This window comes from Zalophus californianus, chromosome 6, assembly GCF_009762305.2.
Source record: "Zalophus californianus isolate mZalCal1 chromosome 6, mZalCal1.pri.v2, whole genome shotgun sequence".
Taxonomy (NCBI): domain Eukaryota; kingdom Metazoa; phylum Chordata; class Mammalia; order Carnivora; family Otariidae; genus Zalophus; species Zalophus californianus.
The window spans coordinates 21385069-21411754 of NC_045600.1; the positions used below are offsets into that span (position 1 = coordinate 21385069).

General features: G+C 40.5%; 1 protein-coding gene and 1 long non-coding RNA gene across 5 annotated transcripts in view; one reads left to right on the forward strand and one right to left on the reverse strand.

Moving 5' to 3' along the window:
- The window catches only part of TSHR (thyroid stimulating hormone receptor), a 165195-nt gene that overhangs the window by 38384 nt on the left and 100125 nt on the right, over window positions 1-26686 (reverse strand). For all 4 annotated transcript variants that reach the window (XM_035727844.1, XM_035727843.1, XM_035727845.1 and 1 more), the window contains exons 5-7: window positions 4921-4995; window positions 2297-2371; window positions 603-680 (exon numbers count right to left, since the gene is read on the reverse strand). In XM_035727844.1, coding sequence (XP_035583737.1) covers window positions 603-680; window positions 2297-2371; window positions 4921-4995 — 228 coding nt within the window. The remainder of the gene's footprint in view (window positions 1-602; window positions 681-2296; window positions 2372-4920; window positions 4996-26686) is intronic.
- Window positions 7499-26686, forward strand: part of LOC113908541 — an 88840-nt gene continuing 69652 nt past the window's right edge. Inside the window, exon 1 of the long non-coding RNA XR_003515517.1 lies at window positions 7499-7593. This is a non-coding gene — a long non-coding RNA (uncharacterized LOC113908541). The remainder of the gene's footprint in view (window positions 7594-26686) is intronic.

The following is a 26686-nucleotide window of genomic DNA, read 5'->3' on the forward strand; positions in this document are numbered from 1 at the left end:
GTAGAGCAACTCTGTTTTCTATTCAATATGGCTTTGTAGGAACTTCATAATAGTTGTGATGACTGAGTTGCTTGTGAGTGCAAAGAGCATGAGAAGCTCTTAGTTGCACCATTTTCTAATTCAGTGACCTTGGAAAAGTCACCGCTCTAACCCCAGGTTCCTCCTCTATACAATGGTGGTACTAGAATACCGTATATTACAAGGTCTGCAGGTCAAATCTGGCCCACTACTTGTTTTTGTAAATTAAATTTGATTGGAAAAACAGGCTCTCTAGTTTATGTATTGCATATGGCTGCCCTTTACCTACAGTGGCAGAGGTAAGCGGTTGCAACAAAGGCCACGTGGTCTGTAAGACTTAATGGTCTTCTCTAGATCAAGTGTGCTGACCATTTCTATAAGGGAATATTTATCTTGTTACTTAAACCATTTTGTCATCGATTAGAGTACCATCCCGTAAGGCAGTCCTCTTATTTAACCCTGTGAAACCTTTAGTAGGCCAGAGAGCACGTCCTGTAGGATGTTTCTTGGAGGGGCTGTGAAAATATGACAGTGGTCCAAATAACACTCCGGTTGTTGGCAGGAGTGCAAGTGGCAGTACTCACAGTGTCAGGGTTTCATTGCACAGCCCCTGGAAAGCGTTGGCAGGGATGGAAGTCATGTAAGGGTTGTCTGTGATTTCCCTGCAAGAGAGGGACAAAAACGCTTGGTGAAAATAAATGATTTCCTTCCGGGATTGGGCTCTTCTTGCTCCACCTCTGCACTCAAATAAATTACCTGACCCAGGGTGCCTGGGTGGCTCAGTCGGTTAAGCAGCTGCCTTTGGCTCGGGTCATGATCTCAGGGTCCTGGGATCGAGCCCTGCGTCAGGCTCCCTGCTCGGTGGGAGTCTGCTTTTCTCTCTCCCTCTGCCCGTCCCCACCACTCGTTCTCTCTCTCTTAAATAAATAAATAAGAATCTTAAAAAAAAAATAACCTGATGCAATTTAGTTTATTTTTTAGTTTATTTTTAAGTTTTGTTGACGCCTTCTTAGCTGCTGGTGGCTCAGAGGTTTGGTGAGGTGGAGAGCTGTCATAGGGGGACATGCCCTCACAGCCTCTCAAATGTGCGTAAGCCAGTGAGCTTTGGGTGTGGGCTGAAGTCCCTGACTAAATCCTGATTTGCAAGGGGAGCAGGTGGGTCTTAGAGACTTCTGTAAATCTGTGACAAATACTTGGTCCATAGCAACTAGAGCTTTCTAAGTGTATGGAACCTCCAAAAAGGGCTGGTAGAATGAGATCAGTGGCTTTCTTCTTATGAGTATTACTGAAATGTCCTCTACTTGCAAACCACTGCCAGGCAGATGCTCCTGGAGAACTTTCTGTGCCAGTTACTAGAAAACTGCCTACATTTTGAACTGAGCTCTTCGGCAGCAAAGAAGCATGGTCATTTTTTTTTTTTTTCTGGCAAAATCCTGAGAGTTCAGATCCGATCACTCCACATTCTGCTGACTCTGTGGTGCAAACTCCCCCTGTAATGCCGCCTGAGTCCGTTTACTTCTATACAACTAGGTAAGACACTTGACCGTGTCACAGGTTTTGGAAAAGGGCACATGGCCACTAATCAGAAGCCACAGGAAGTAGTTTGAACACCACTCGTTCCTGCTCCTTGGGACTCTGCTCAGACAAAATCATTTAGGTTTTCTATTCCTCTGTTTCTTCATTTATAGAATGGAAAAAAAATGTTAACTTTTATGCCTTCTAAGTTGGTCGAGAGTAACAAACATGATAATGTATGTGTTTGAAAAGCTATTAAAAATTATGTGGAAAATAAAGTATCATCATTATCATCAAATTTTCCTTCTACTTGATCACTCCCATCAGCAAACAAACATGCCATAATTTGTCCCATCAAACAACAACAAAGAAGAAAAAGAAACCTTTTCTCCTGACCCAGTATCCTCCAACTACTGAGACATTTTCTGCACTTTTTAAATAATAAAACTTCTCCAATGAGTTTGTAATGGTCACTCTCTCTAAGTCTTCCCTTCTGATTCTTTCTTGAGCCAACTCCAACCAGACTTCACCCTAGAGCTCCATTGGAACTGCTCTTGTCAGAATCCTGAAAGCCCCATATTACTAAACCCAATGGTCATTTCTCAGTCTCTGCCTTACTTCATCCACCAGTGCATCTGTCACAGCTGATCAGTGCTTCCCCTTGGGACAATTGCTTCACTTGGTTTCACCCAACACCTATGGCCGCACCCTACTTCTTGTCAATGACAAAATACTGCCAAATATTGCATGTGTGCATACTTACAGTATAAAGAAGACATCAGTGGAATAAATTTTGGTCAGGTCAGGGAATACTCCAAGTCCAGTGTTGAAAATGCCACTACAGTGCATGAAAAAGAAGAAGAGAGAACAGATATAAGGTGAGAAATCCAACACAAAGAAAGTAGAATAATGTACTAGCTGAATTTTTATGGGTTCTGAAGTCAGACTAGAGTCAAATCCTAACTCCTTCATTAAATATCTGAGTGACCAGGGGCAAGTCCTAACCCTTGGATGAGTGGTTGCTCCCTCAAGGTACACGAATCTAATTCAGTCCACCAGTGTCAATACATTTTTTTTTTCTGTTTAGAAGAATATGAGGATTGTTTCAACCAAGTAGGCTTCCTAGAAATAGGAATTTAGGTTTCTTTCCATGTGTGCGTGTGTGTGTGTGTGTGATATTTCCCTGTTTTAATTGGAGGGCATTATGGGGGAGGGGCAGTGGAATAAGGGGAGGATGGGGCAGTAAGACAATATAATACCCAGCTCCAAGCCAGGCTTCCTCTTTCAACCTTCACATTATATTGTGCTCATTATTTTGCCAGGAATCATTTTCCCCTGGCAGTCTCCTAGGAGTAGGACAGCAGCAGTGCCATTTAGAAAATACGTCTAGACAAGGGATAAAGTCTATCAAAGACAATGTCTTCACTTTCCAAAGTTTGTGTCATCAGGGCAAAATGTCAAGACTGAAAGATGTACATCACACAACACAAATATAGCCACTCTCAGGCTCCTGGTTAATTTAACATTTGTTGCAGCTACTAGAAAGTAGGTAGTGGAAATGGGATTTTTTTAATTTTTTTTGAGAGGCATGGCATGGCATGGGGTGAGACTTAGACACTACCAGTAAAGCTGTAAAGAAAGTCTTCCCACAGAGAACACTCTGATTCCACTGATACACCTTTTTAGGCAAATTCTGACCTGGCTCTTTTTAGAGGGCAAAACGTAAGATTTGAAGAGAAAACGGGAGCCAGAGGTCTCACAAGAGCACATGGGATATCCCAGATAGCAAAGGAGAGCGCCAAATCCTAACCACTAGACCACCAGGGAGCAGATAGCAAAGGAGAGAGTGGAGATTCCATAAAGAATATTCGAAGAACAGGAAACAAACAGTGAACAAACTAGTCGATTGCAAGAGAGGTTCATGTGGAAGTGTGTGCGGTGGGGGGAGGCCCTGGAGTTAAGTGGGGACCATATAGTGGGGCGGGAAATGCCAGATTAAGGACCAGGACCTCTCTTTTCTTCAAAACCCCAAACAAGTCCATCTCCTTTTTGATGTGGCCCCTAATTAACTGTACCCCCAAATAATGTATGTACCTCTTATTTATCCCTTATCATTATTTTCTATTGGGAGAGGAACTTTTTAATTTTATATGTAGTATCTTCCCAACTAGATTTTAAGCTTCTTGAAGGTAAGGACAATGTTTTATTATCTTGCAGGTTCCCCACAGAGCCCCGCGCATACTAAGGGATCATCTTATCAAAGAATTACTGATTGACTGAAACTCAAGGTCCACACAGGAGCGACTGCCTTGTCCCATAAATTTTTATTACTTCCCAGATATCCCTCCAGCAACATTTCCCATCACTCTCCTCTTCTATTCTCTCTGCCATCTCCCACTCCCACCTCTTTAATACTGAACTATTTTTAGGGCCCCAAATGAGCCATAGGGTCCCACACCTTTGTGTCTTTATCATGCTAGTCCCTCCACCTGTATTTTTCTTCTACCTCTCCCTCTTCTTTTCCTGGATAACTTCTATTCATCCTTAAAAACTTCATTCATAAAATATATATGGATGTCCACTTTTATTTAAAAGCCCTAGGTGGAAACAAACTAATATGTTAATAATGATTATTTCTGGGTCTTGGGATGAAGGTTGATTTTAATTGTTTCCTCTCATAATGTTTTTGTGTTCTAATCTTTTACAATGCCTGTGGGCAGGAAAGAAGGGAAGAAGGGGCGGGTTCTTCCACTGGTGTCTAGAGGACCTGAGGCCATACATACATATCCACTGACCACGTTTTTATTGAGCACCTACTCTGTACCAGGCTGTACAGATGGAATAGAGAGTCAAGTGCTGTGGTTCCTGCTGTCAGGGAGTTTATAGTTAGCTCATAATGTGTCACCAAAGCAAAGCAATAGTGTTGTCTTTCCCATTTTTGTCCCCCCAACCTCTAAGAGTTTGGATTTTGTCCTTTGTGGCTTTTTTCCTCTGTGTAACAGTCACTTTAATATTGTTGTGAAACCCATTTCCTAATAAAATTAACCAATGGACTGCCAGAGTTTTTTGTTTTGTTGTTACACTGCATTTAAAGACTATGTATACATCATGGTATTTTCTCCATCATGTCTCCCTCAAAGATCAGGTCTTTGGTCCCAGCTGACATTTAAATAGGTTTTTCAAACGTGAATCATTTCACCCGATACCTTTTCTGATGGGAAAGGGTGGGGAGTAAGTCACAGAATGTGATTTGTCTCAGACCATATACCACTAAAATGACCGTGGCCACCCACATCATCCTAGGGAGACTCCTGGCAGACAACAGCATTATAATTCTCTCATAAAAAAAAAAAAAAAGTGTAGGATGGGACAGGTGTTAATACTTACAGGAACTTCAAGAGGGGGAGCTCTTTTAGGGCATCAGGGTCTATGGAAGTTAAGCTTCTGGTATTCCGAATCTCTCTGTAAGCATTATAGGAAACACATTCACCACAATACCCATTTCTGTTCTTACCAAAGTTAAAATAGTGTGAATCAGGTTTAACAAATGTTCATGATGCGGGGCCCCAGGGACTGTTTCTGCTGGGAATCGGTCCCATCGGCAGGCAGCGAGCTCCTCCCAGGGACACACAGGCTATATTCAGCCCTCCCCATCACTGACTTAGTTCCAGTCCATTTGAAGGTATGGGTGACCTTTCTCTTAATTGTAGTCTCACAGCCTTTCCCACCACCCCCAACTTTTTATATTTAAATAGACAAGAAAAGCCCCTCCAGTGGTTCGTTAAGAACAGATCTCTCTATTACTAACAACAGCATGTATCCTGGCCCTGGAGTGGGAAGCTGAGCAGACTAAATGATGGATGATAGCAAGGCAGTAAGGGCAGTGAGTTTCCTCTGTCAATCGCTATTTCAGAGGTAGTGGCTGTAGTGAGTCTTAACAGTTCATTTGAGTTGATTTTTCTATACCAGTGGGATATCATGTATGTCGGCAACTTACATACTTAGGGTTATTTACAAGCTGATCAAAATGTACAGTTAGCATTAGTGAAGTTCATGACTGTGAGAAAGAGGTTCTCCTCAGTAAAATGGAAGGTATTCAACATATGTAGATTGGTTGAAAGAGTTTAAAGGCACTCTCTATGCTTATACGTAGAGGACAGAAGAACCCAGTAAGACCTGTATCCTTTCCCCTTAGGGATGGCGCCAAGGGCTAAAGGAACCTGCATCCACTCGCTGATAGTAACAACGAGAAGACTTAGAATCTGGCCCTGGACTCTTAAAAATGGTTTTACTGAAGGAGAACGTTCATAAAATTCATGTACTCTTGGTATACAATGAGGTAATTTCTAGTAAATTTATAGAACTGTGCAACCATCACCACACCCCAGTTTTAGAACATTTCTATCAATGACAAGACCCCATTTGCCCATTTGCAGTTAATTCCCACCCCTCCCCCATGCCTAGGAACCATGGACCTGCTTTCTACCTCTGAATTTACCCTATCTAGACATTTCATATAACTGAAATTGCAAATACGTAATCTTCCTCATTTGGCTTCTTTCACTTAGCGTGATGTCTGTGAAGTTCATACACATTGTAGTACTTAGTAGTAGTTTGCTCCTTTTTATTGCTGAACGGTCAGATGGAACTGAGATCCAGTGTTGACTCTGCCTCTTCTTTCTGGCTACATAACCTTGGGCAAGTGTCTTGACCTCTCTGAGCCATCATTCCCTCATCTATAAAATAGGGATAATAATAGCACATCTTTCATAGGACTCTTGTGAAAATGAAATAATGTCTATAAAGGGTATGACATGTAGCCTAGCACACAGTGAAGGCTCTATGAACAATAGTTTTATTATTGTTATTCTCCTCAGTGGAATGAAAGCTAGAACAGACATCAGAGACTTGAGGCTAGGGGTGCTGCAGTGTTCATACAAAATAAGAAAAAACAAAACACTGGGAGTGGTGTTTGACTAAGGATGTGGAGTATGAAACAGATCTTGAGAAAGAGAGGATAGAATCAGAAACTATTGGGGCGCCTGGATGGTTCAGTTGGTTAAATGTTGGACTCCTGATTTTGGCTCAGGTCATGATCTCAGGGCTGTGAGATCAAGGCCTGTGTCAGACTCAGCCCTGGGCCTGGAGCCTGCTTAAGATTATCTCTCTCTCGCTCTGCCCCTGCACCCCACCCCCCACCCCCCTGCTCATGCACTTGCTTTCTCAAAAATAACATAATAATAATAATAATAATAATAAAGGAAACTATCTTGCCTCCACCTCAACTTACTGTCTTATTAATATAAACTTACTGGTCCATTGTCTTCATTAGCATAATTTTTGCCCAGACAGCTAACTTTATTATTCTTTACTGGAACCTCTTGAAAGACAGATCCATGCTTCAACAGAAAGCATCAACAATTTATATCCCAAGACCCTTAGAATCCCTCACCTCAAAATCAAGCTCCTGCATGGAAAGAACCACTTTAAAGTAGATTTAAAATTTTGTCCTCGTTTGAAACTAAAAGCCCTGTATTTCTGGAGCTCTGTCTGTCCTGGGTAAACTGGGATGGTTGGCTACCTTACTGCACAATCCCATAGCTGTTCCCAACTTGCCCCTCTAAGATACTTTTAGACGCTGCCAAGTTAGGTGCCCTCTCTCTGCATGTTGAGCAATAAACTCCTCACCAGAGCTTTCCATGTGGGGAGAAGGGTTTGAACTGCTGTCCATCAAATATAAACTAGGAGAGTTTGGAAACTGAGTGTGGCTTGCGGTCTGGCAAACTGCTCCATGAACAAGCCGGACTTGAGAGAGTGGCCCAAGAGAATGTCACAGTGAAAGGCAGCCAGCCCAACCAGCTTTAGAGGTAGCGAATAAGAAATGAGAAACTGCTGTGGGTTCCAGCTGACTAACGTAGGCTGCAACCCACGTGGTTGAAAGAGGTGGGCGAGGCTTCGGGGAGAAGGGAAACACAAAAGAGGTGGATTTCTTAGGGGAAATCTAAGCTAGGCAAGAGTTTACCACAAGAAAACATCAAGGAAAAGAAGCCGCTTTCTGAGGTAAGAAGATAGTCAGCTGCTCATGCTCACAAGTGACTTAAAAAAGAAATCCCTACTGAGAGAAAGAGAAATACTATATGACGTCACTTATATGTGGAATCTAAAAAAGCCAAGCTCAGAGAAAGAGAAAGTAGAGTGGTGGTTTCTAGGGGCTGGGGAGGGATGGGGTCAAAGCATACATCCATTTATAAGATGAACAAATTCTAGGGGTCTGACGGACAGCATGGTGATTATAGCTAATAATATAGTAAAAATACTGCGTTACATCCTTGAAAGTTGCTAAGAAAGATCTTAAGTGTCTTCAACCCCAAAAAAGAAATGTGACAGGATGGAAGTGTTAGCTAATGTTATGGTAGTAATCATTTTGCAGTAATGTGTGTCAAATCAACACCTTGTACGCCTTAACCTTACACAGTGTTACATGTCAATTATATCTCAAACCCAGAAAAACAAAATCTCTGCTGAAGTACAGAAAGGGAGGGGGCATGAACCGCTACCTTAGCTAAATGGAGACAGATGTCAGAAGTGAATGCAGCTGGGATAACCTTTTCAATGACGGAAAGCAGAGAGGAGTAGCACTCACAAACCTCTGAAGGGAGGAAAAGGGTGAAAGAGGGGTCCAAATTTGAGTAAGTTCCAAGCCTGTGTGGGAGGGTGAATTTGAATCGCACAATTTTGAGTTAAGCCATTACAGCCCAAGAGTGCAGGAGGCCAGCTATGTTGCCAGGACACTGGGGACACTGAGAGAAAGAAAACATGTATATAATTCCAGCATGGCGGGTTAGCATAGAGCTGTCCCCCAGAGTGAGTATGAATAAGAGGTGAGGATGGCAGGGCCCCTGGATCCGCAGCCGGGGTCCCTGAGCGACTGCATGGACGAGCACCGACCTGCCCGCCCGCCTACCCCTCTACCCAGGACTGTCCCACGAGTGAGAAATAACCTTCAGTTCCCTTAGGGCTGTTACAGAGTTGTATTTTTGTGTATTTCTGACAGTTACTAGACTACCCAAGCATCGATAAAATTAAGCATCGATAAAATTCTTAAAATACAGAACATAGTGTTCATTGTGGTTGTCTCTGGTAGGTAGGTTTGGAAGCTAGGAATGTGTACTTTTCACTTTTTATTTTATCTTATTTTTTTTAAGATATATTTATTTATTTTAGAGAGAGCGCGCATGCACCCGTGAGCAAGGGAAGGGGCAGAAAAAAGAGGAAGAGAAGCAGACTCCTCTCTGAGCTGAGAAAGGAGCCCAACAGTCACCTGCCCACCTTGCCGGGGCTCAAACCCAGGACCCTGAAATCATTCCCCAAGCCGAAACCATGAGCCACCCAGGTGCCCCTATTTTATCTTGTTTAAAATTTAAAAAAAAAAATGAAATAAAAGGCATAAAAAATTCCAATTTAAAAAAAACACAAAGGAATATATATTCTATATAAAAATTTTAAAAAATATATAAAGTGCCAGATAGTCCCTTCTATCTTCAAGTATGCTCTTCTATGGAGTGGGGCTATTTAGCTGTGTCAGGGAAATACTTGAGGATCTTGAAGCTTATTGATTAGAAAAGCCCAGCCTTGGAGATTACAGGGTAATCAGGATCTGGTTATACTTATCACTCAGGATGGCTCTACCCATGAGGGGTTGGGAGAACTTACTTAAGTATAGCAGGTAATAATCCTCTTTATTTTGCAGACAAAACAACGAAGACACATTTAGCAAGAGTAAGTGACAATCTCCTGTTACACAGAGGCAACCCTGGGCCTTAACCTAGGACTTCTAACTCCAAATACTGTTTTACTTATTATTTTTTAATGGTGTTTAAAGGAGATCATCCACCAGAACTAAAAAGAAATTTAAATACTCCTTATTGCTTAATTTCCCTTCATTGGATTTCAAATAAAATGGACATTTCAATGACAAATGTAACAGTGATACCAAGTGTGCAGTGTTTTCACAAACCAGCAGATCAATAATTTAGCATACATTAGGTTCATTTAATCCTATGACGAGATTCTGGGCTTTTTCTTTTTCGGGGAAACATTTATCCATTCCTTTTTTTTTTTTTTTTAAGATCTGTTTACTTATTTGAGAGAGACAGAGAGCAAGCGAGTGCCGGTGGGAAGGGCAGAAGGAGAAGAGAATCTTAAGCAGACTCCACACTGAGCACAGATGACAACGGAGGTGGTAGTGGGGGGGTGGGGGCTTGATCTCATGACCCTGAGATCACAACCTGAGCTGAAACCAAGAGTCCAGTGCTTAACCGACTGTGCCACCCAGGTGCCCCCATTTGTCCATTCTTAGTAAGAGCAAAGAACAGAGAAATTGGCTTGTTCAATTCAGCTGGTATTGTGGTGGGTACTTAGCATACCAGCCTGCACCCCACATAGTTTGGGAAATCAGCAAAGTGACAGGAGAGAGCCCCCAGGTCAGGGAGAGAGAGGCAAAGGGAAGAGAAACGAAGGCTTAGATCCTTCTACTATTAAGGAACTTTCCAACTTTTTTCCCCTTCCATTGTCCTGTGCCCCCTTTTCTCTCTTAACTATTCAACTGGCATTAGATCATGGCATTTGACTATGATCCTTAGCCTTAGAGATATTTACCTACACCCTCAATGCCTCCAGTTCATGAGGAGAAAGGATGCCAAGCTGGGTAACAAATTGAGGGCAAGAATGAAACTGACTTGGCTTTTTACCTGCAAAGTAAGATGGGGCCAAAGGACATGAGAAGGTTGGAGGCTTGCACAGGCAAGGATCCTGAACTGGAATAAGATATCTGAAGAGAAGAGAAGCTGCCCCAGTTGGCATAGTTGGAATTTTAAGAAATACAAATGCAATAATGTGTAAGACTACATTGTGTAAAATAAGAAACCGAATGTGAATAAGAGCCCAAAACCTAGATCTTGGCCATCCCCCAGCTTCTTTTCAACTTACTTCAATTTGATTTTTAATTTTTTCTAGTCTGCTTTTAAGTACCATTAGTTAAGAAAAAAAATAGGAGGCAGGCCACTCTGTCTTTGACTAGGTCGGCTCACTCTAGGGGGGAGAGCAGGGAGAGACTGGTTAAAACTAAAGGAATAATTATTGGACATTTATTATGTGCAACTTTACCGTGTGCTCTGGGAGGCAGAGAGAAGTAATAACTATTTAATTAACTACTTTAAAAAGAAGCTATGTTTGTATTGGCAAAGCCATAATTTTGTTACCTTAAATACCTTAAATGCTGCACAGTACTGAGGTGAAAACTGGGACTAAGAATTAAGTACATTAATTTTAAAGGTTTTTTATCACATAATAAGTCACCCATGTAGTATTAATTTACATCAAGTATTAATATTAAGATTGATGTATATTGAAGGAAGCCTTAATTTTTTAAAAAGTTTATTTCACCTGACTATAAAGATAATACCTATACATTGAAAAAGTTTTAAACACATTCACATCAAAAGATGTGAAACCTCTCATTATTCCATGATATAAAGAAAATCAGGTTTTTTTCTGTCTTTAAGTATGTTTTGTGTTTTTAAAACAGCATTATGTCAAAAGTATTTCCTCTGGGATTAAATGGTCTGTGACAACAGATTTCTAATGGTTGCTTAGTGTTTCATATTAGACCCTTCTAGCTGAGCATTTCAATAGTTTACTAGTTATTGCTATTATAAATTAATGATGAGACAAAGGGCTTTTAGGTGACCTCTCACTCCTCTATTTTCTTGGGGAAAATTTATTGAAGTGGAATTACTAGGTCAAAAAGTATAAAGTCTGGGGCGCCTGGGTGGCTCAGTTGGTTGAGCGTCTGCCTTCGGCTCAGGTCATGATCCCAGGGTCCTGGGATCGAGCCCCGCATTGGGCTCCCTGCTTGGCGGTGAGCCTGCTTCTCCTTCTCCCTCTCCTGTTCCCCCTGCTTGTGCCCTCTCGCTCTATCAAATAAATAAATAAAATCTTTAAAGAAAAAGTATAAAGTCTGACAAACCTCTTGGTATATACTAGGTTCTTAGCCTCTAAAGTCCTGATTTTTAGACTAGTAGTAACTTCTCTGCCATAATCTATAAATTCACAGAAGAAATTATTCCCAAATTATTAAGACTTTTCAATGAGAGAAATCTTAATTATTCTACTTTAGTCATTATCAATGAAGTATTTCACCACTAATGTTCCATAACTAAGGGAAAAATAATCTATAACTGAGTGGTGATATTCATGATGTTGATGCATCTTTTAATTTATTGAGGAATTAAAAAAATAATAGATGTTAATTCAAAAAAAGTTTTTATCTTCAGATTTTTAAAGCAGATTGATGAAAATGTAAGTTTACCAGTAGATTTTCCACTTGAAAAAGGACATTATAAAAATGATTTTCCAAATTGCCTGGAAGAGGCATACAGCTAATTGCATGATTATCTAATGATCATGACTAAAACTGGTACTCTTGAAACCCCCAATAAATCCACTTGAATCAATTTAATGAAGCAGTGAATATTAAATCTTATCACACTATCTGCCATAAATCACACTTTTTATCTACCCCGTTACAGAATTTTTATTTACTTGTGATTTTCAAAAAATCCACATAAAAGTAAAAACATCCTTTGAAGGTAGCACTTCCTTTATTTCTGTTTTTAATTGAAGAGATATTATGGTTTTGCATTAGTTTTGGAGGCATTCTTGGTTTCAAATTCTGACTCTGAAAATTCTTAGCTGAGTAAATTTGGGCAAGAGCCCTGTGAGGTATGTATTACCATCTTCATTTTATATAGTGGAAACTGAGGCTTAGTGAGATTAAGTGGGATAGGGTATGTGAAGCCCTTTTAGCAGAGTGCTTGCCCATAAAAGGGATTCAGTAATTGGTAGCTGCTATTAGTAAGAGTAACAATGGCAACAATCCATGTGCTATTGGCTTCTTTATAGAAAACATGAAATAGAAGATGGAAGTAGTCAGTGTTTCATCATTTTACAGGTGTAAGTCTTTAACAAATGTACATTTGGGGGGCACCTGGATGGCACAGTTAGTTGAGCGTCTGACTCTTGGTTTCAGCTCAGGTTGTGATCTCAGGGTTGTGAGATCAAGTCCTGCATCAGGCTTCGTGCTCAGTGCGGAGTCTGCTTGAGATTCTCTCTCCCTTTTTCTCTCTCTCAAATGAATAAATGAATCTTCAGGGGAAAAAAAAGTATATTTGGGGGGGACAGACTGTATCCCAGCTGAAGTTTAAAACCCAGGAGAACTGATTTATTTCCACTTAGGACTCTCAATAACTTATAAAGAAACCTGCCATTCTTGTAATTTTCTCTTATAAATCCTCAATGTCTTTTAGCCATTGTTAACTGATATGTAATTGCTACCTCTTTTGGAGAGCTGTTGTTGTATAACAAATCACCCCAAACTAAGTGGCTAAAATAACAACCATTTTATTACAGAGCTCATGATTGTGTGGATTAGGATTTCAGGCAGTGGTAAATGGGGCTTTTCTTCTGCTTCATGTGGCATCCACTGGGATCACCGGTTGTTTTTTAGTTGGTGTCTGGATCAATATAGAGGGTCTAAGGTAACCGTGCTTCTATGCCTGGCCCTTTGAAGGTGATTGTTAGAAAGCTAGGCTTAGGGGCGCCTGGGTGGCACAGCTGGTTAAGTAACCAACTCTTGTTTCAGCTCAGGTCTGATCTCAGGGTCGTGAGAGTGAGCCTCGCATCGGGCTCTATGCTCAGTGCAGAGTCTGCTTAAGTTTCTTTCTCCCTCTCCCTTTGCCCCTACCCCCTGCTCTCTCTCAAATAAAATAAATAAATAAATAAATCTTAAAAGGACAAAAAAAAGCTCAGCTAAGCCCTTTTCCATTTCCATGTGATAATTCCCAGAAATTATGACAGCTTGTGTGTAGGTCATGGCAGTGAAGAAGAGGGTACATTCTTTGTATATTAGCATAGTAGAATCAACAGGACATGGTGAAGGATTAGAAGGGCGTGATAAGGAAAGAAGGTACAGTGATACCCTTCAGGTATCTGGAATATGCAGTATGATAAATGGATGTGCCATGTACCAGCTCAGCAAATAGTGGAGGAGTGGTAGATCAGAGGGAGAGGCTGATTTCAGTTTGGGGCATTTAAATAGTGAGATATATGTGAGACATCTCAGAAAAGACATCAAGGAGACCGACAGGTAAATGGCCCAATGCTAAAAAGAGAGACCTGGACTAGGTATGTAAACTTGAGAATAGTTAGATAAGGTCACAGGGGGGAGAACTGTAGAGTAAGAAGAAAAGAAGACACAGGCCTGGGTCATATGGAACCCCAATGTTTAAAAGTGAGGAAGGAGCATGGACTAGCAAAGGAGAATGAGAAAGACCAACCAAGATGGTAGAGGATGACCAGGAGTGTGGAATCCCAGAGGTCAAGGGAAGAAGAATAGAATGATCTACTATTTTGAATCCTGTGTCTAGCTGTAAGATATAATGACCACAGTTTCAGCACCGTGTTAAATGTAACTGTATTAATTGACTGAATAGGTAGCTTTTTATCTTTGGAATGCCAGCTCTAGGTCACCAACAATTTTAGCGCATATTTTCTACCATCGCAATTCCTATCAGCACAATCTAAGCAAGAACTGGGAAGCCGGCTCATAGGAAACATATAGTGCATTAGCAGGAGAAGGTTGAAAAAGCAGTGAAGGGATGGTTAGAAGTGGGGGTGATGAGCCCAGAGTCCTTCCATATCCTTAACTCAGCCAATTTACCAATCACACCGATGAAAAAGGGACAGGGAGAGAGGGAAGGCCTCTGAGGAAGAACATCCATGCAACAGAGTAACATTATGTTCTTTAACCGCTAATGTTCTCACTGAGGCTTTTCAGTAAGTGCTAGCAATATACGATGACATTGGCCATCGGCACACCTTAGTTCAGTATCTATGCTTGTAGCAAATCCAACCTGGTGAGGGGCCCTGCTTCATAAATAAATCAGAGGGCGGGCGCCTGGGTGGCTCAGTCGTTAAGTGTCTGCCTTCCGCTCAGGTCATGATCCCGGGGTCCTGGGATCGAGTCCCATGTTGGGCTCCCTGCTGAGCGGGAAGCCTGTTTCTCTCTCTCCCACTCCCCCTGCCTGTGTTCCCTCTCTCGCTGTCTCTCTCTCTCTCTCTGTCAAGTGAATAAATAAAATAAAAACAAAAATCAGAGGGCTTAATTCTCTGCTGGGAGTGCCAGGGACATTGGGCTGACAGTAGATGAGTAGATGAGATAAATCATTCTATATTGATATTTGGTCTCATGCTTTCCAACTATCTCAATTCTTTGAGGGAAGGAGAGGGATTTCTCAGCTCTGTTTCTCTCATGCAAGTAGCATAATGCTTTGTTTATAGTCATTGCTTAATAAGTGATTACAAAATAAAGGTATTAAGCATTTGTGTGGCAGGAGTCCAAAAGTCTTTACTTACCCTTTGTGCCAACTAAAACCATTTGCAGATAATAATGTAGGATATATATTAGGCAAATCTGGAGAATGCAAGATGTGTTATTCTCTTATTTTCTAAGATATTAGACTGAATACCTCATATACATAAGAGAAACATCCTTTTAAAAACCCACTTCCAAACTCATCCTCTTTTTGGTTTTTGTATTTAGTAGTTTTCTTTGCTCTATGAAATTAACTCCTTTGCTCAGAGGGAGAAAGTTGATATTTCTAAGAGAAATGTTAACAACTAGAGACTTTATGAAGAAAAGGCCATAATAATAACAAAACAGTTGCTTTTAAGAGCTGCAGGGTGTATATAGAGTTTTGTTACAAATTAGTTTCTTTGTTTTTTTTTTTGGAGAAAGGGGCAGAGAAAATAATCTCTGTCTTTTTAAAGCTATGCATTTTCTTCTGAGTGTGACTTTAACTGCATCTCATGGGTTTTGATTTGTCATATTTTTTATTGTCATTTAGCTAAAATTATTTTCTAGTGCCTATTGTGATTTCTTCTTTGACTCATGGTTATTTAGAAGTGCATTGTTTACTAGTCAGAGAACTTGATTTTAATTTTTTGTAAGCTATTGAGACTTGCTTTCATGGCCCTACATATGGTTAATTTTGACAAATGTTCCATGTGTCCTTGAAAAGAATATGTACTCTGCAATTGTTGGATACAATATTTTATATAAGTCAATAGGGTTAAGTTTGCAAATTATGTTGTTCAAACCTTATTAATTTCTTATCAGTATTTTTACTTCTCTTGTATGCATGTTCTATCGGATAAAGCTCTATTGAAACAAATCCCCACTATGATGGTGGGTATCTATTTTATTTTTTCAGTTCTGTCAATTTCTCCTTTACATGGTTTGAAGTTCTCCTACACATATTAAAATTTAGAATCATTGTATCTCTCTGTAGTAATCCTTTTTATCATAATAAAATTTCCACTTTTATATACAGTAAGACTTCAGGGTTAATATACAGTGGTATATTTATACCTATTTTCTCTTGGTTATTGTTTGCATGTTAACATTTTTATCCTTACACTTTCAGTCTTTCTATATCATTGTGTTTAAAGTATGTCCCTTGTAAGAAGCATACAGCTGAATTTTTTTATTATTATTAACCTACCTGGAAATCTTTGTATTGTAATTGGAATATTAAATCCTTTTACATTTAATGCAATTAATGTAAATACTGATTATCTGGTGTTAAATCTACTATTTGTTTTAGAAGTTCTTCTTTACTTCTGATTTCTTGCCCTTTTTGTAGTAATTTTTTTTAGATTTTATTTATTTGAGAGAAAGAGAGACAGAGACAGAGAGCACAAGCAGGGGGAGCAGCAGTGGGAAAGTAGATGACCCACTGAGTGCAGAGCCCAAGACAGGGCTCGAGGCAGGGCTCGATCCCAGGACCCTGAGATCATGACTTGAGCCAAAGTCAGATATTTAACTGACTAACTGAGCCACCTGTGCGCCCTTTGTAGTGATTAATTTTTATTATTCTATTCCTCACTACTATTAGCTTGTTAGTTATCTATTCTTTTACAATTATTTTAGCTGTTGCCCTATGGATTAAAACATGTATTCATTAGGGTGTTGCTGCTGTGAGGAGGGCAGGTGGCAGCGGCAAAGAAAGAAGGAAGACGTGGCAGCAAGCAGGAGTTGGGGACAGTGTCAGCAGTTCAGACTGATGACACTGTCTTGAGGAACACCCCCTACACTCCCATAATTGGTGCGGATTCTTGGGGGAAGGCCCATGTTGTTGACATCTTGCAGGCTTTGATTCTGGATCTTGAGAAGGAGGCAGTGGGACTAGTGATAGCGATGCTTTTTAGGATTTGAGGATATCCCCTTCCCAAAAATTTCCTGGAAAGTTGACTCGTATTAAGTGTGAGTAAAAGGCGTAATAGATTGGAACTCAGGGAAGACACAGAGGTTCCTGTTGAGAGCAACCAGCTAAAGATTGCATTTTAAAGACGATTTCTGTGATTGAGTTGTCTTTTGGAAGATTAAACCCATTTCAAGAGGACTTGGAGCTGGTCCTCGCCTTCAGGAAGCAGTGACTTGTTTACAAGAAGCCACTTCTGATCTGAGGATCTATCCAGCCTGCCTAATCAAGGAGAATACTGCTTTTTTTATTTTTATGTTTTTCCTATTCTACATGTACCAAAGGTGACAGCTGTCCCTTCTGTCACTGTGAGGTTACACTAGGAAATGAAACTGTTTGCACAGTATGGCAAGAAGGGCACTGTTTTCAACAGGTGTGCAGGTTTCGGCACATGGAGATTGACCAAAAATGTAGTGAGATTCCTTGTTACTGGGAAAATCAGCCAGTGGGATGTCAGAAACTAAACTGTGCTCTCATTATGTTGATGGCCTTTTCCTACCTCCAAACAACACTGTGTTGTCCACTGTGCCTGAGTCACCAGAAGAGGAAGTGAAGGCTAACCAGCTCACAGTTCAACAGAACAAATTGTCTGTCCAGTCTAATCCCTCCCCTCAGCTGCGAAATGTTATGCAAGTAGACAGTTTAGAAATGTTCCTAGCCCCACCCATCTACCAGTTGTAATCAATGCTGCAGATGATGATGAAGATGATGATGATCAGTTTTCTGAGGAAGGTGATGAAACCAAAACACCCATCCCGTAACCGCCTCCTGAAGTTCATAATGGATTACGGACAGCCTCTGTCCAAAAACCTGGGGTCAATTTGAAGCAAGGTGAATGTTTGAATTTTTGAATAAAAACTCTTGAGGAAATTAAGTCAAAGAAAATGAAGGAAAAATCCAAGAAGCAAGGTGAAGGTTCTTCTCGAGTTTCATCTTTTACTCCAACCTCAGCCCGTTCCAGGTCCTGAAAAAGAGAATGTCCGGACTGTAGTGAGGACAATAATTCCAGCAAACACGGAGAAGAACCCTTGGTAATACTGAGTCTCACTGAGAGACTGAGAAAATGAAAATTTTCAGTAGGTGAGGACAGCAATCCTCCATTAAAGTGTAGCCTTGCACAGAGGTTAGGGAAGAAAGTAGACGCTACAGAAACTACTAACGCTGATAAAGCACCAAAGAAAGCTCACGTTTCCAAGTCTCTGAAGGGGAGATTAGGCATGTCAGCTGCTCCAAACATTGAGGAGTCAGCAGAGAGTCACTAAAGTTGGTGAGATCCATGTGAAGACATTAGAAGAAATTCTTCTTGAAAAAGCTAGTCAGAAATGTGGAGAATTGCAACCTAAACTCAAGACAGAAGGACCTCCAAAAGTTGAGGATTCTACTTTAGGAACAAGAAGCCCCTCCACCATCTGAATCAAAACCTTCTCTGAGGTCCTGGCTGGAAAGAAATATCGGCAGCAGGAAGCAGAGAGACAAAAAACCAAAAAGGATGTAACTTGCATCAAGCTAAAGACCAATAGTGAAATTAAAAAAACAGTGGTTTTGCCTCCTATAGTTAGTTACCAGCAAAGGACAATCAGAGGAGCCCACAGGTGGAACAAAGTCTATGCAGGAGGTGCACATCAAGATGCTGGAGGAAATTAAACAGGAGACGGCACCGTGAGCACAGCAGAGCTCTGAGAACAGCCCCAGCTCCCAGGCTCAGCTTGAGGCCACCCCCCCAGGGGCAAGGCAGCTCCTCTGAATCAAAACAAACAAACAAAACAAAACAAACAAACAAAAAACAGGTATAAAAGAAGAGAAGAAACTTCAAGAAGTAAGTGAAGTTGCTTCCCAGAGCAGTGTTCCTAGAACAGAGGCTAAAGAGGCTTCAGTAAAGACCACAGGAGTTGGCATCACTAAAATTCAAGTCAAGAGACGTGAGACCATGAGAGAGAAGCACATGCTGAAACAGCTGGAGAGGGAAACCTCACAGAAGGAAAAATCAATTTTGACACCCCTTTGGGGAGATGTAGACTCTTGCAATACTCAGATAGCAGAGAAGCTGGTGCTCACTACTGGGTGGGCATCACACGGCACCTGACAGAGCGGCTTCCCACAAAGTCGTCCCAAAAGGCAGAGGTAGAAACCTCAGGCACTGGGGACTCAATACTGAATGTGAGATGTGCAACACAGACCTTGGAAAAAAGGGGTAAAGCTAAACCCAAAGTCAATGTGAAGCCATCTGTGGTTAAAGTTGTCTCATCCCCCAAACTGGCCTCCAAACGCCAAGGCAGTGGAGGTCCACCTTGCTGTCACTGCAGCTGTGAAGTCACTCAGCTCCAGCGGCATCTTGCAGGGAAGTCCCACCAAAAAGTGGCTGTGGCGGTTATCCCACTCCTTTCTGAGGACAAGTCAGTCAATATGCCTGAGGTGGAAATAGCCAGAGACCATCTTGTGCTGCCTCCAACTCAGTGCTCTTCAGATTCCTCCCCACTGGAAGTATCTAGCCCTTCTTCATCCCAGATGGCTGTGAAAATTCGCCGACTCAGCTCCACCTCAACAAGAAATCCGCTGCTTTCTGTGTAGGGTGATTTTGAGAAACTAATATGGGAGATTTCAGGAGGCAAATTAGAGGCTGAGATCGACTTGGATCCTGGGAAAGATGAAGATGACCTTCTGCTTGAGCTATCAGAGATGATTAGCTGAAGGCAGTAGAGCATTTAAAAAAATAAAACTGGACTTAGTTTCATCTATTATAACATTTACCCATGACAATCATTTTAGTCTAGAATTTGTCCCAAATCAGAAGTATACCTCTGAATTACCCTTATGTGTCCTGGATTCCTTGGGGTTAGATTTTTACAGTCCCTTGATAACCATTTTGTCCACTTGATGCCATGGTTTAGCATCTATGAGAAAAATGTTCTATCTTACACCGCTTCACAGAAAAACTGAGAGGGAGATCCAAGTCAAAGGCTGCAAGAGAACTTAGTCACTCCTTGAGGTATTTGTCAGTTTGGGCTTTTTTCCCCCTTTGCTGTATTATTTCTTTTATGTATTGTCTTAATGTACTTATTAATGTAACCCGAGTTTGAAAAGGATGAAGACCAGCTGCTGCCACTGCTTTCACACTACCTCTAAACAAAAGATCCACTCCGTCTGCATTACATTGTATGTCTTTTTAAAGATATTTGGAGATTCAACTAAGCTTTAGAGAAGGCTGAGCAGCTCCGGAAGCTTATAATCTGTACATAACTTTTTGAATCTGATTTCCATGCTTCTGCTGCTCTGTAAGCCTCTGGAGAGCAATGGCTAATTTATTATTACTGTAATTTTTTAAGGCTTTAAAGTACCTCAGAGGTCTTCTGAAACTAATTTTTTATTTCTGGGATTCCTTGGATTCTTAATAAGAGATGGTGACATAATGATTAGAGGAATTTTTGTTTTTTAGCATGAAAGTTGTTCTTTCTCTTCTTCAGTACTTGCCTTCTACTGGCATTGAATTATCACAGGGATGAAAATTGGTTAATTTTTTATTTCTAACTCTCCCAGCAAACTCCTCTTGCCCAGTATTTCTTTGGTGCCCTTTAACCACCAGAGGGGAAAAAAATGAACTCCTCTAAGCTGCCAATATTTATCTTTGGACTGTAGCAGTACAATGAATTATACTATAGCAGGGACTGTTGAGGTGCTCTGGGGTGTATTGCATACCTTCCAGTTTTCTTCATTTCTGAATTGAATTTTCTTTTCTTGATATCAGTCTCTTTCATATAACCTCAAGGTTTAGACTTGTGAAGGAATAAGTATGGTGGGGATAAGAGTCTTGAAAGGAGACATTGTACATAATCAGAAGGAAAAGGAAAGAAAGACTTGTCCATTTATGATATTTTGCTATGGGTGGCCAGTTTTGTTTCTCACAGGGAAATCTGATCCACCTGTCACGTTGGCTCCTAAGGAATTGCTTTTGTAAGTGGCTCATCAAGAGTTGAACTTCATGTAGCCTTCTTGGGAATATGGAAAAGGAAGAAAGCCACAGGACTGCCCATTCAGTCTTGGGAAGATCTAGATCATTCTGCACAAGCAAAAATGACTCGAAACTTACGTATAGACACCTCTCTGCCAATCCATCTTCAGCTGACCGCATGTTGTATAATAGCCCTTCTCCAAAGCAGGAGTGGAATGTTCTGGTTTCACCAGATTTTCTACCAGATGGACTTCACAGATATATTCAGAGCTTTCCATCCCAAAGCAACAGAATATACATTCTTCTCGAGTGCACATGGAACATTCTCCAAAATAGATCAGGTCAGGTCTCAACCAGTACCAAAAGACTGGGATCATTCCCTGCGTATTTTTGGATCACAATGCTTTGAAACTTGAACTTAATCACAAGAGGAAGTTTGGAAAGAGCTCAAATACATGGAGGCTAAAGAGCATTCTACTAAAGAATGAATGGATCAACCAGGAAATTAAAGAAGAATTAAAAAAAATTATGGAAACAAATGAAAATGAAAACACAACTGTTAAAACATCTTTGGGATGCATCAAAGGCGGTCCTAAGAGGGAAGTATATAGCAATTCAAGCCTTTCTCAAGAAGCAAGAAAGGCCTCCATAAAAGCCATCTATGAAAAACCTACAGCGAATATCATTCTCAATGGGGAAAAACTGAGAGCTTTCCCCCTAAGGTCAGGAACGTGGCAGGGATGTCCACTATCACCACTGCTATTCAACAGAGTATTAGAAGTCCAGCCACAGCAATCAGACAACAAAAAGAAATAAAAGGCATCCAAATCGACAAAGAAGAAGTCAAACTCACTCTTTGCAGATGACATGATACTTTATGTGGAAAACCCAAAAGACTCCACCCCAAAACTACTAGAACTCATACAGGAATTCAGTAAGGTGGCAGGATATAAAATCAGTGCACAGAAATCAGTGGCATTCCTATACACCAACAACAAGAAGGAAGAAAGAGAAATTAAGGAGTCGATCCCATTTACAATTGCACCCAAAACCATACGATACCTAGGAATAAATCTAACCAAAGAGGCAAAGGATCTGTACTCAGAAAACTATAAAATACTCATGAAAGAAATTGAGGAAGACACAAAGAAATGGAAAAACTTCCATACTCATGGATTGGAAGAACAAACATTGTGAAGATGTCAATGCTACCTACAGCAATCTACACATTCAAAGCAATCCCCATCAAAATATCATCCACTTTTTTCAAATAAATAGAACAAATAATCCTAAAATTTGTATGGAACCGGAAAAGACCCCGAATAGCCAGAGGAATATTGAAAAAGAAAAGCAAAGCTGGAGGCATCACAATTCTGGACTTCCAGTTCTATTATAAAGCTGTCATCATCAAGACAGTATGGTACTGGCACAAAAACAGACACATAGATCAATGGAGAAGAATAGAAAGCCCAGAAATAGACCCTCAACTCTACAGTGAACTAATCTTTGACAAAGCAGGAAGGATGTCCAATGGAAAAAAGACAGTCTCTTCAACAAATGGTGTTGGGAAAATTGGGCAGCCACATGCAGAAGAACGAAACGGGACCATTTCCTTACACCACACACAAAAATAGACTCAAAATGGTTGAAAGACCTAAATGTGAGATAGGAGTCCATCAAAATCCTAAAGGAGAACACAGGCAGCAACCTCTTCAACCTCAGCTGCAGCAACTTCTTCCTAGAAATATCGCCAAAGGCAAAGGAAGCAAGGGCAAAAATGAACTATTGGGACTTCATCAAAATAAAAAGCTTTTGCATGGCAAAAGAAACAGTCCACAAAACCAAAAGACAACTGACAGAATGGGAGAAGATATTTGCAAATGACATATCAGATAAAGGGCTAGTATCCAAAATCTATACAGAACTTATCAAACTCAACACCCAAAGAACAAATAATCTAATCAAGAAATGGGCAGAAGACATGAACAGACATTTTGCCAAGGAAGACATCCAAATGGCCAACAGACACATGAAAAGGTGCTCAACATCGCTCGGCATCAGGGAAAACCAAATCAAAACCTCAATGAGATACCACCTCACACCAGTCAGAATGGCTAAAATTTACAAGTCAGGAAACGACAGATGTTGGGAGGGGTGCGGATAAAGGGGAACCCTCCTACACTGTTGGTGGGAATGCAAGCTGGTGCAGCCACTCTGGAAAACAGTATGGAGGTTCCTCAAACAGTTGAAAATAGAGCTACCATACGATCCAGCAATTGCGCTACTGGGTATTTACCCCAAAGATACAAATGTAGGTATCCGAAGGGGTACGTGCACCCCGATGTTTATAGCAGCAATGTCCACAATAGCCAAACTGTGGAAAGAGCCAAGATGTCCATCGACAGATGAATGGATAAAGAAGAAGTGGTATATATACACAATGGAATATTATGCGGCCATCAAAAGGAATGAGATCTTGCCATTTACAATGACGTGGATAGAACTGGAGGGTGTTATGCTGAGCGAAATAAGTCAATCAGAGAAAGACATGTATCATACAACCTCACTGATATGAGGAATTCTTAATCTCAGGAAACAAACTGAGGGTTGCTGGAGTGGGGGTGGGTGGAAGGGATGGGGTGGCTGGGTGATGGACATTGGAGAGGGTATGTGCTATGGTGAGCACTGTGAATTGTGCAAGACAGTTGAATCACAGATCTATACCTCTGAAACAAATAATGCAATATATGTTAAGAAAAAAAAAGAAGATAGCAGGAGGGGAAGAACAAAGGGCGGAAATCGGAGGGGGAGATGAACCATGAGAGACGATGGACTCTGAACAACAAACTGAGGATTCTAGAGGGAGGGGGGTGGGAGGATTGGTTAGCCTGGTGATGGGTATTAAAGAGGGCACGTCCTGCATGGAGCGCTGGGTTTTATGCACAAACAATGAATCATGGAACACTACATCAAAAACTAATGATGTAATGTATGGTGATTAACATAACAATAAAAATTTTTTTTAAAAAAGAAACAAGGGCTCAAATACACAACCTAACCCTACACCTAAAGGAGCTGGAGGAAGAACAGCAAATAAAGCCTAAATCCAGCAAGAGAAGAGAAATAATAAGGATCAGAGCAGAAATCAATGAAATAGAAACCAAAAGAACAGTAGAACAGATCCACTAAAGTAGGAGCTCGTTCTCTGGAAGAATTAATAGGATTAATAAACCCCTGGCCAGACTTATCAAAAAGAAAAGAGAAATAACCCAAATAAATAAAATCATGAATGAAAGAAGAGAGTTCATAACCAACACCAAAGAAATACAATTATAACATATTATGAGCAACTATATGCCAACAAATTAGGCAATCTGGAAGAAATGGATGCATTCCTAGAGATGTATAAACTACCAAAACTGAAACAGGAAGAAATTGAAACCCTGCACAGACCCATAACCAGCAACGGAATTGAAGCAGTAATCAAAAATCTCTCAACAAGAGTCCAGGGCTGGATGGCTTCCCAAGGGAATTCTATCAAATATTTAAAGAAGAATTAATACCTATTCTTCTGAAGCTGTTTCAAAAATAGAAATGGAAGGAAAAATTCCCAACTCTTCCTATGAGGCTAGCATTACCTTGATCCCAAACCCCAACAAGGACCCCACCAAAAAGGAGAATTACAGACCAATAACCCGGAGGAACATGGAAGCCAAAATTCTCACCAAGATACTAGCCAATATGATCCACAGTACATTAAAAGGATTTTTCACCACTACCAAGTGGGATTTATTCCTGGGCAGCAAGGGTGGTTCAACATCTGCAAATCAATGTGATACACTATGTTAATAATAAAAAAAAAGGACAAGAACCATATGATCCTCTCAATAGATGCAGGAAAAGCATTTGACAAAGTACAGCATCTTTTCTTGATTAAAACTCTTCACAGTGTAGGAGTAGAGAGAACACACCTCAGTATCATAAAGGCCATGTATGAAAAGCCCACAGCAAATATCATTCTCAATGGGGAAAAACTGAGAGCTTTTCCCCGAAGGTCAGGAACATGGCAGGAATGTCCACTATCACCACCGTTGTTCAGCATCGTACTAGAAATCTTAGCCTCAGCAATCAGGCAACAAAAAGAAATAAAAATCATCCAAATCGACAAAGAAGAAGTCAAACTCACTCTTTGCAGATGACATGATACTTTTGGGAAAACCCAAGACTCCACCGCAAAATTGCTAGAACTTATACAGGACTTAAGCAAAATGACAGGATATAAAATCAGTGCACAGAAATCAGTGGCATTTCTATACACTAACAATGAGACAAAAGAAAGAGAAATTAAAAGTTGATCCCATTTACAATTGCACCGAAAACCATAAGATACCTGGCAATAAACCTAACCAAAGGTACTCAGAACACTATAGAACACTCATGAAAGCAATTGAGGAAGACACAAAGAAATGGAAAAACATTCCATGCTCATGGATTGGAAGAGCCAATATTGTTAAAATGTCTATGCTACCTAGAGCAATCTATACATTCAATGAAATCCCTATCAAAATACCATCAACTTTTTTCACAGAGCTGGAAAAAACAATTCTAAAATTTTCATGGAACCAGAAAGACCCCGAACAGCCAAAGGAATGTTGAAAAAGAAAACCAAAGTTGGTGGCATCACAATCCCGGATTTCAAGCTCTATTACAAAGCTGTAATCATTAGGACAGTATGGTACTGGCACAAAAACAGACACATAGATCAGTGGAACAGAACAGAGAACCCAGAAATTGACCCTCAACTCTATGGTCAACTAATCTTCGACAAAGCAGGAAAGAATGTCCAATGGAAAAAAGACAGTCTCTTCAACAAATGGTGTTGGGAAAATTGGACAGCCACATGCAGAAGAATGAAACGGGACCATTTCCTTACACCACACACAAAAATAGACTCAAAATGGTTGAAAGACCTAAATGTGAGATAGGAATCCATCAAAATCCTAGAGGAGAACAGAGGCAGCAACCTCTTTGACCTCAGCTGCAGCAACTTCTTCCTAGACACATCTCCAAAGACAAGGGAAACAAAGGCAAAAATGAACTATTGGGACTTCATCCAGATAAAAAGCTTCTGCACAACAAAAGAAACAGTCAACAAAACCAAAAGACAACCTACAGAATAGGAGAAGATATTTGCAAATGTCTTATTTGCAATTAATATAGATACTAGCTCTAAAATCTATAAAGAACTTATCAACCTTAGCACCCAAAGGACAAATAATCCAATCAAGAAATGGGCAAAAGACATGAACAGACATTTCTGCGAAGAAGACATCCAAATGGCCAACAGACACATGAAAAAATGCTCAACATCACTTGGCATCAGGGAAAGACAAATCAAAACTGGCATGAGATACCACCTCACGCCAGTCAGCATGGCTAAAATTAAAAAGTCAGGAAACAACAGATGCTGGTGAGGATGCAGAGAAAGGGGAACCCACTTACACTGCTGGTGGGAATGCAAGTTGGTGCAGCCACTCTGGAAAACAGTATGGAAGCTCCTCAAAAAGTTGAAAATAGAGTTACCCTATGACCCAGCAATTGCACTACTAGAGATTTACCCCAAAGATACAAATGTAGTAATCTGAAGGAGCACCTGTACCCCAATGTTTATAGCAGCAATGTCCACAACAGCCAAACTATGGGAAAGAGCCCAGATGTCAATTAACAGATGAGTGGATAAAGAAGATATGGTATATATATATATATTTATACACACACACAATGGAATACTACTGAGTCATCAAAAAAATGAAATCTTGCCATTTGC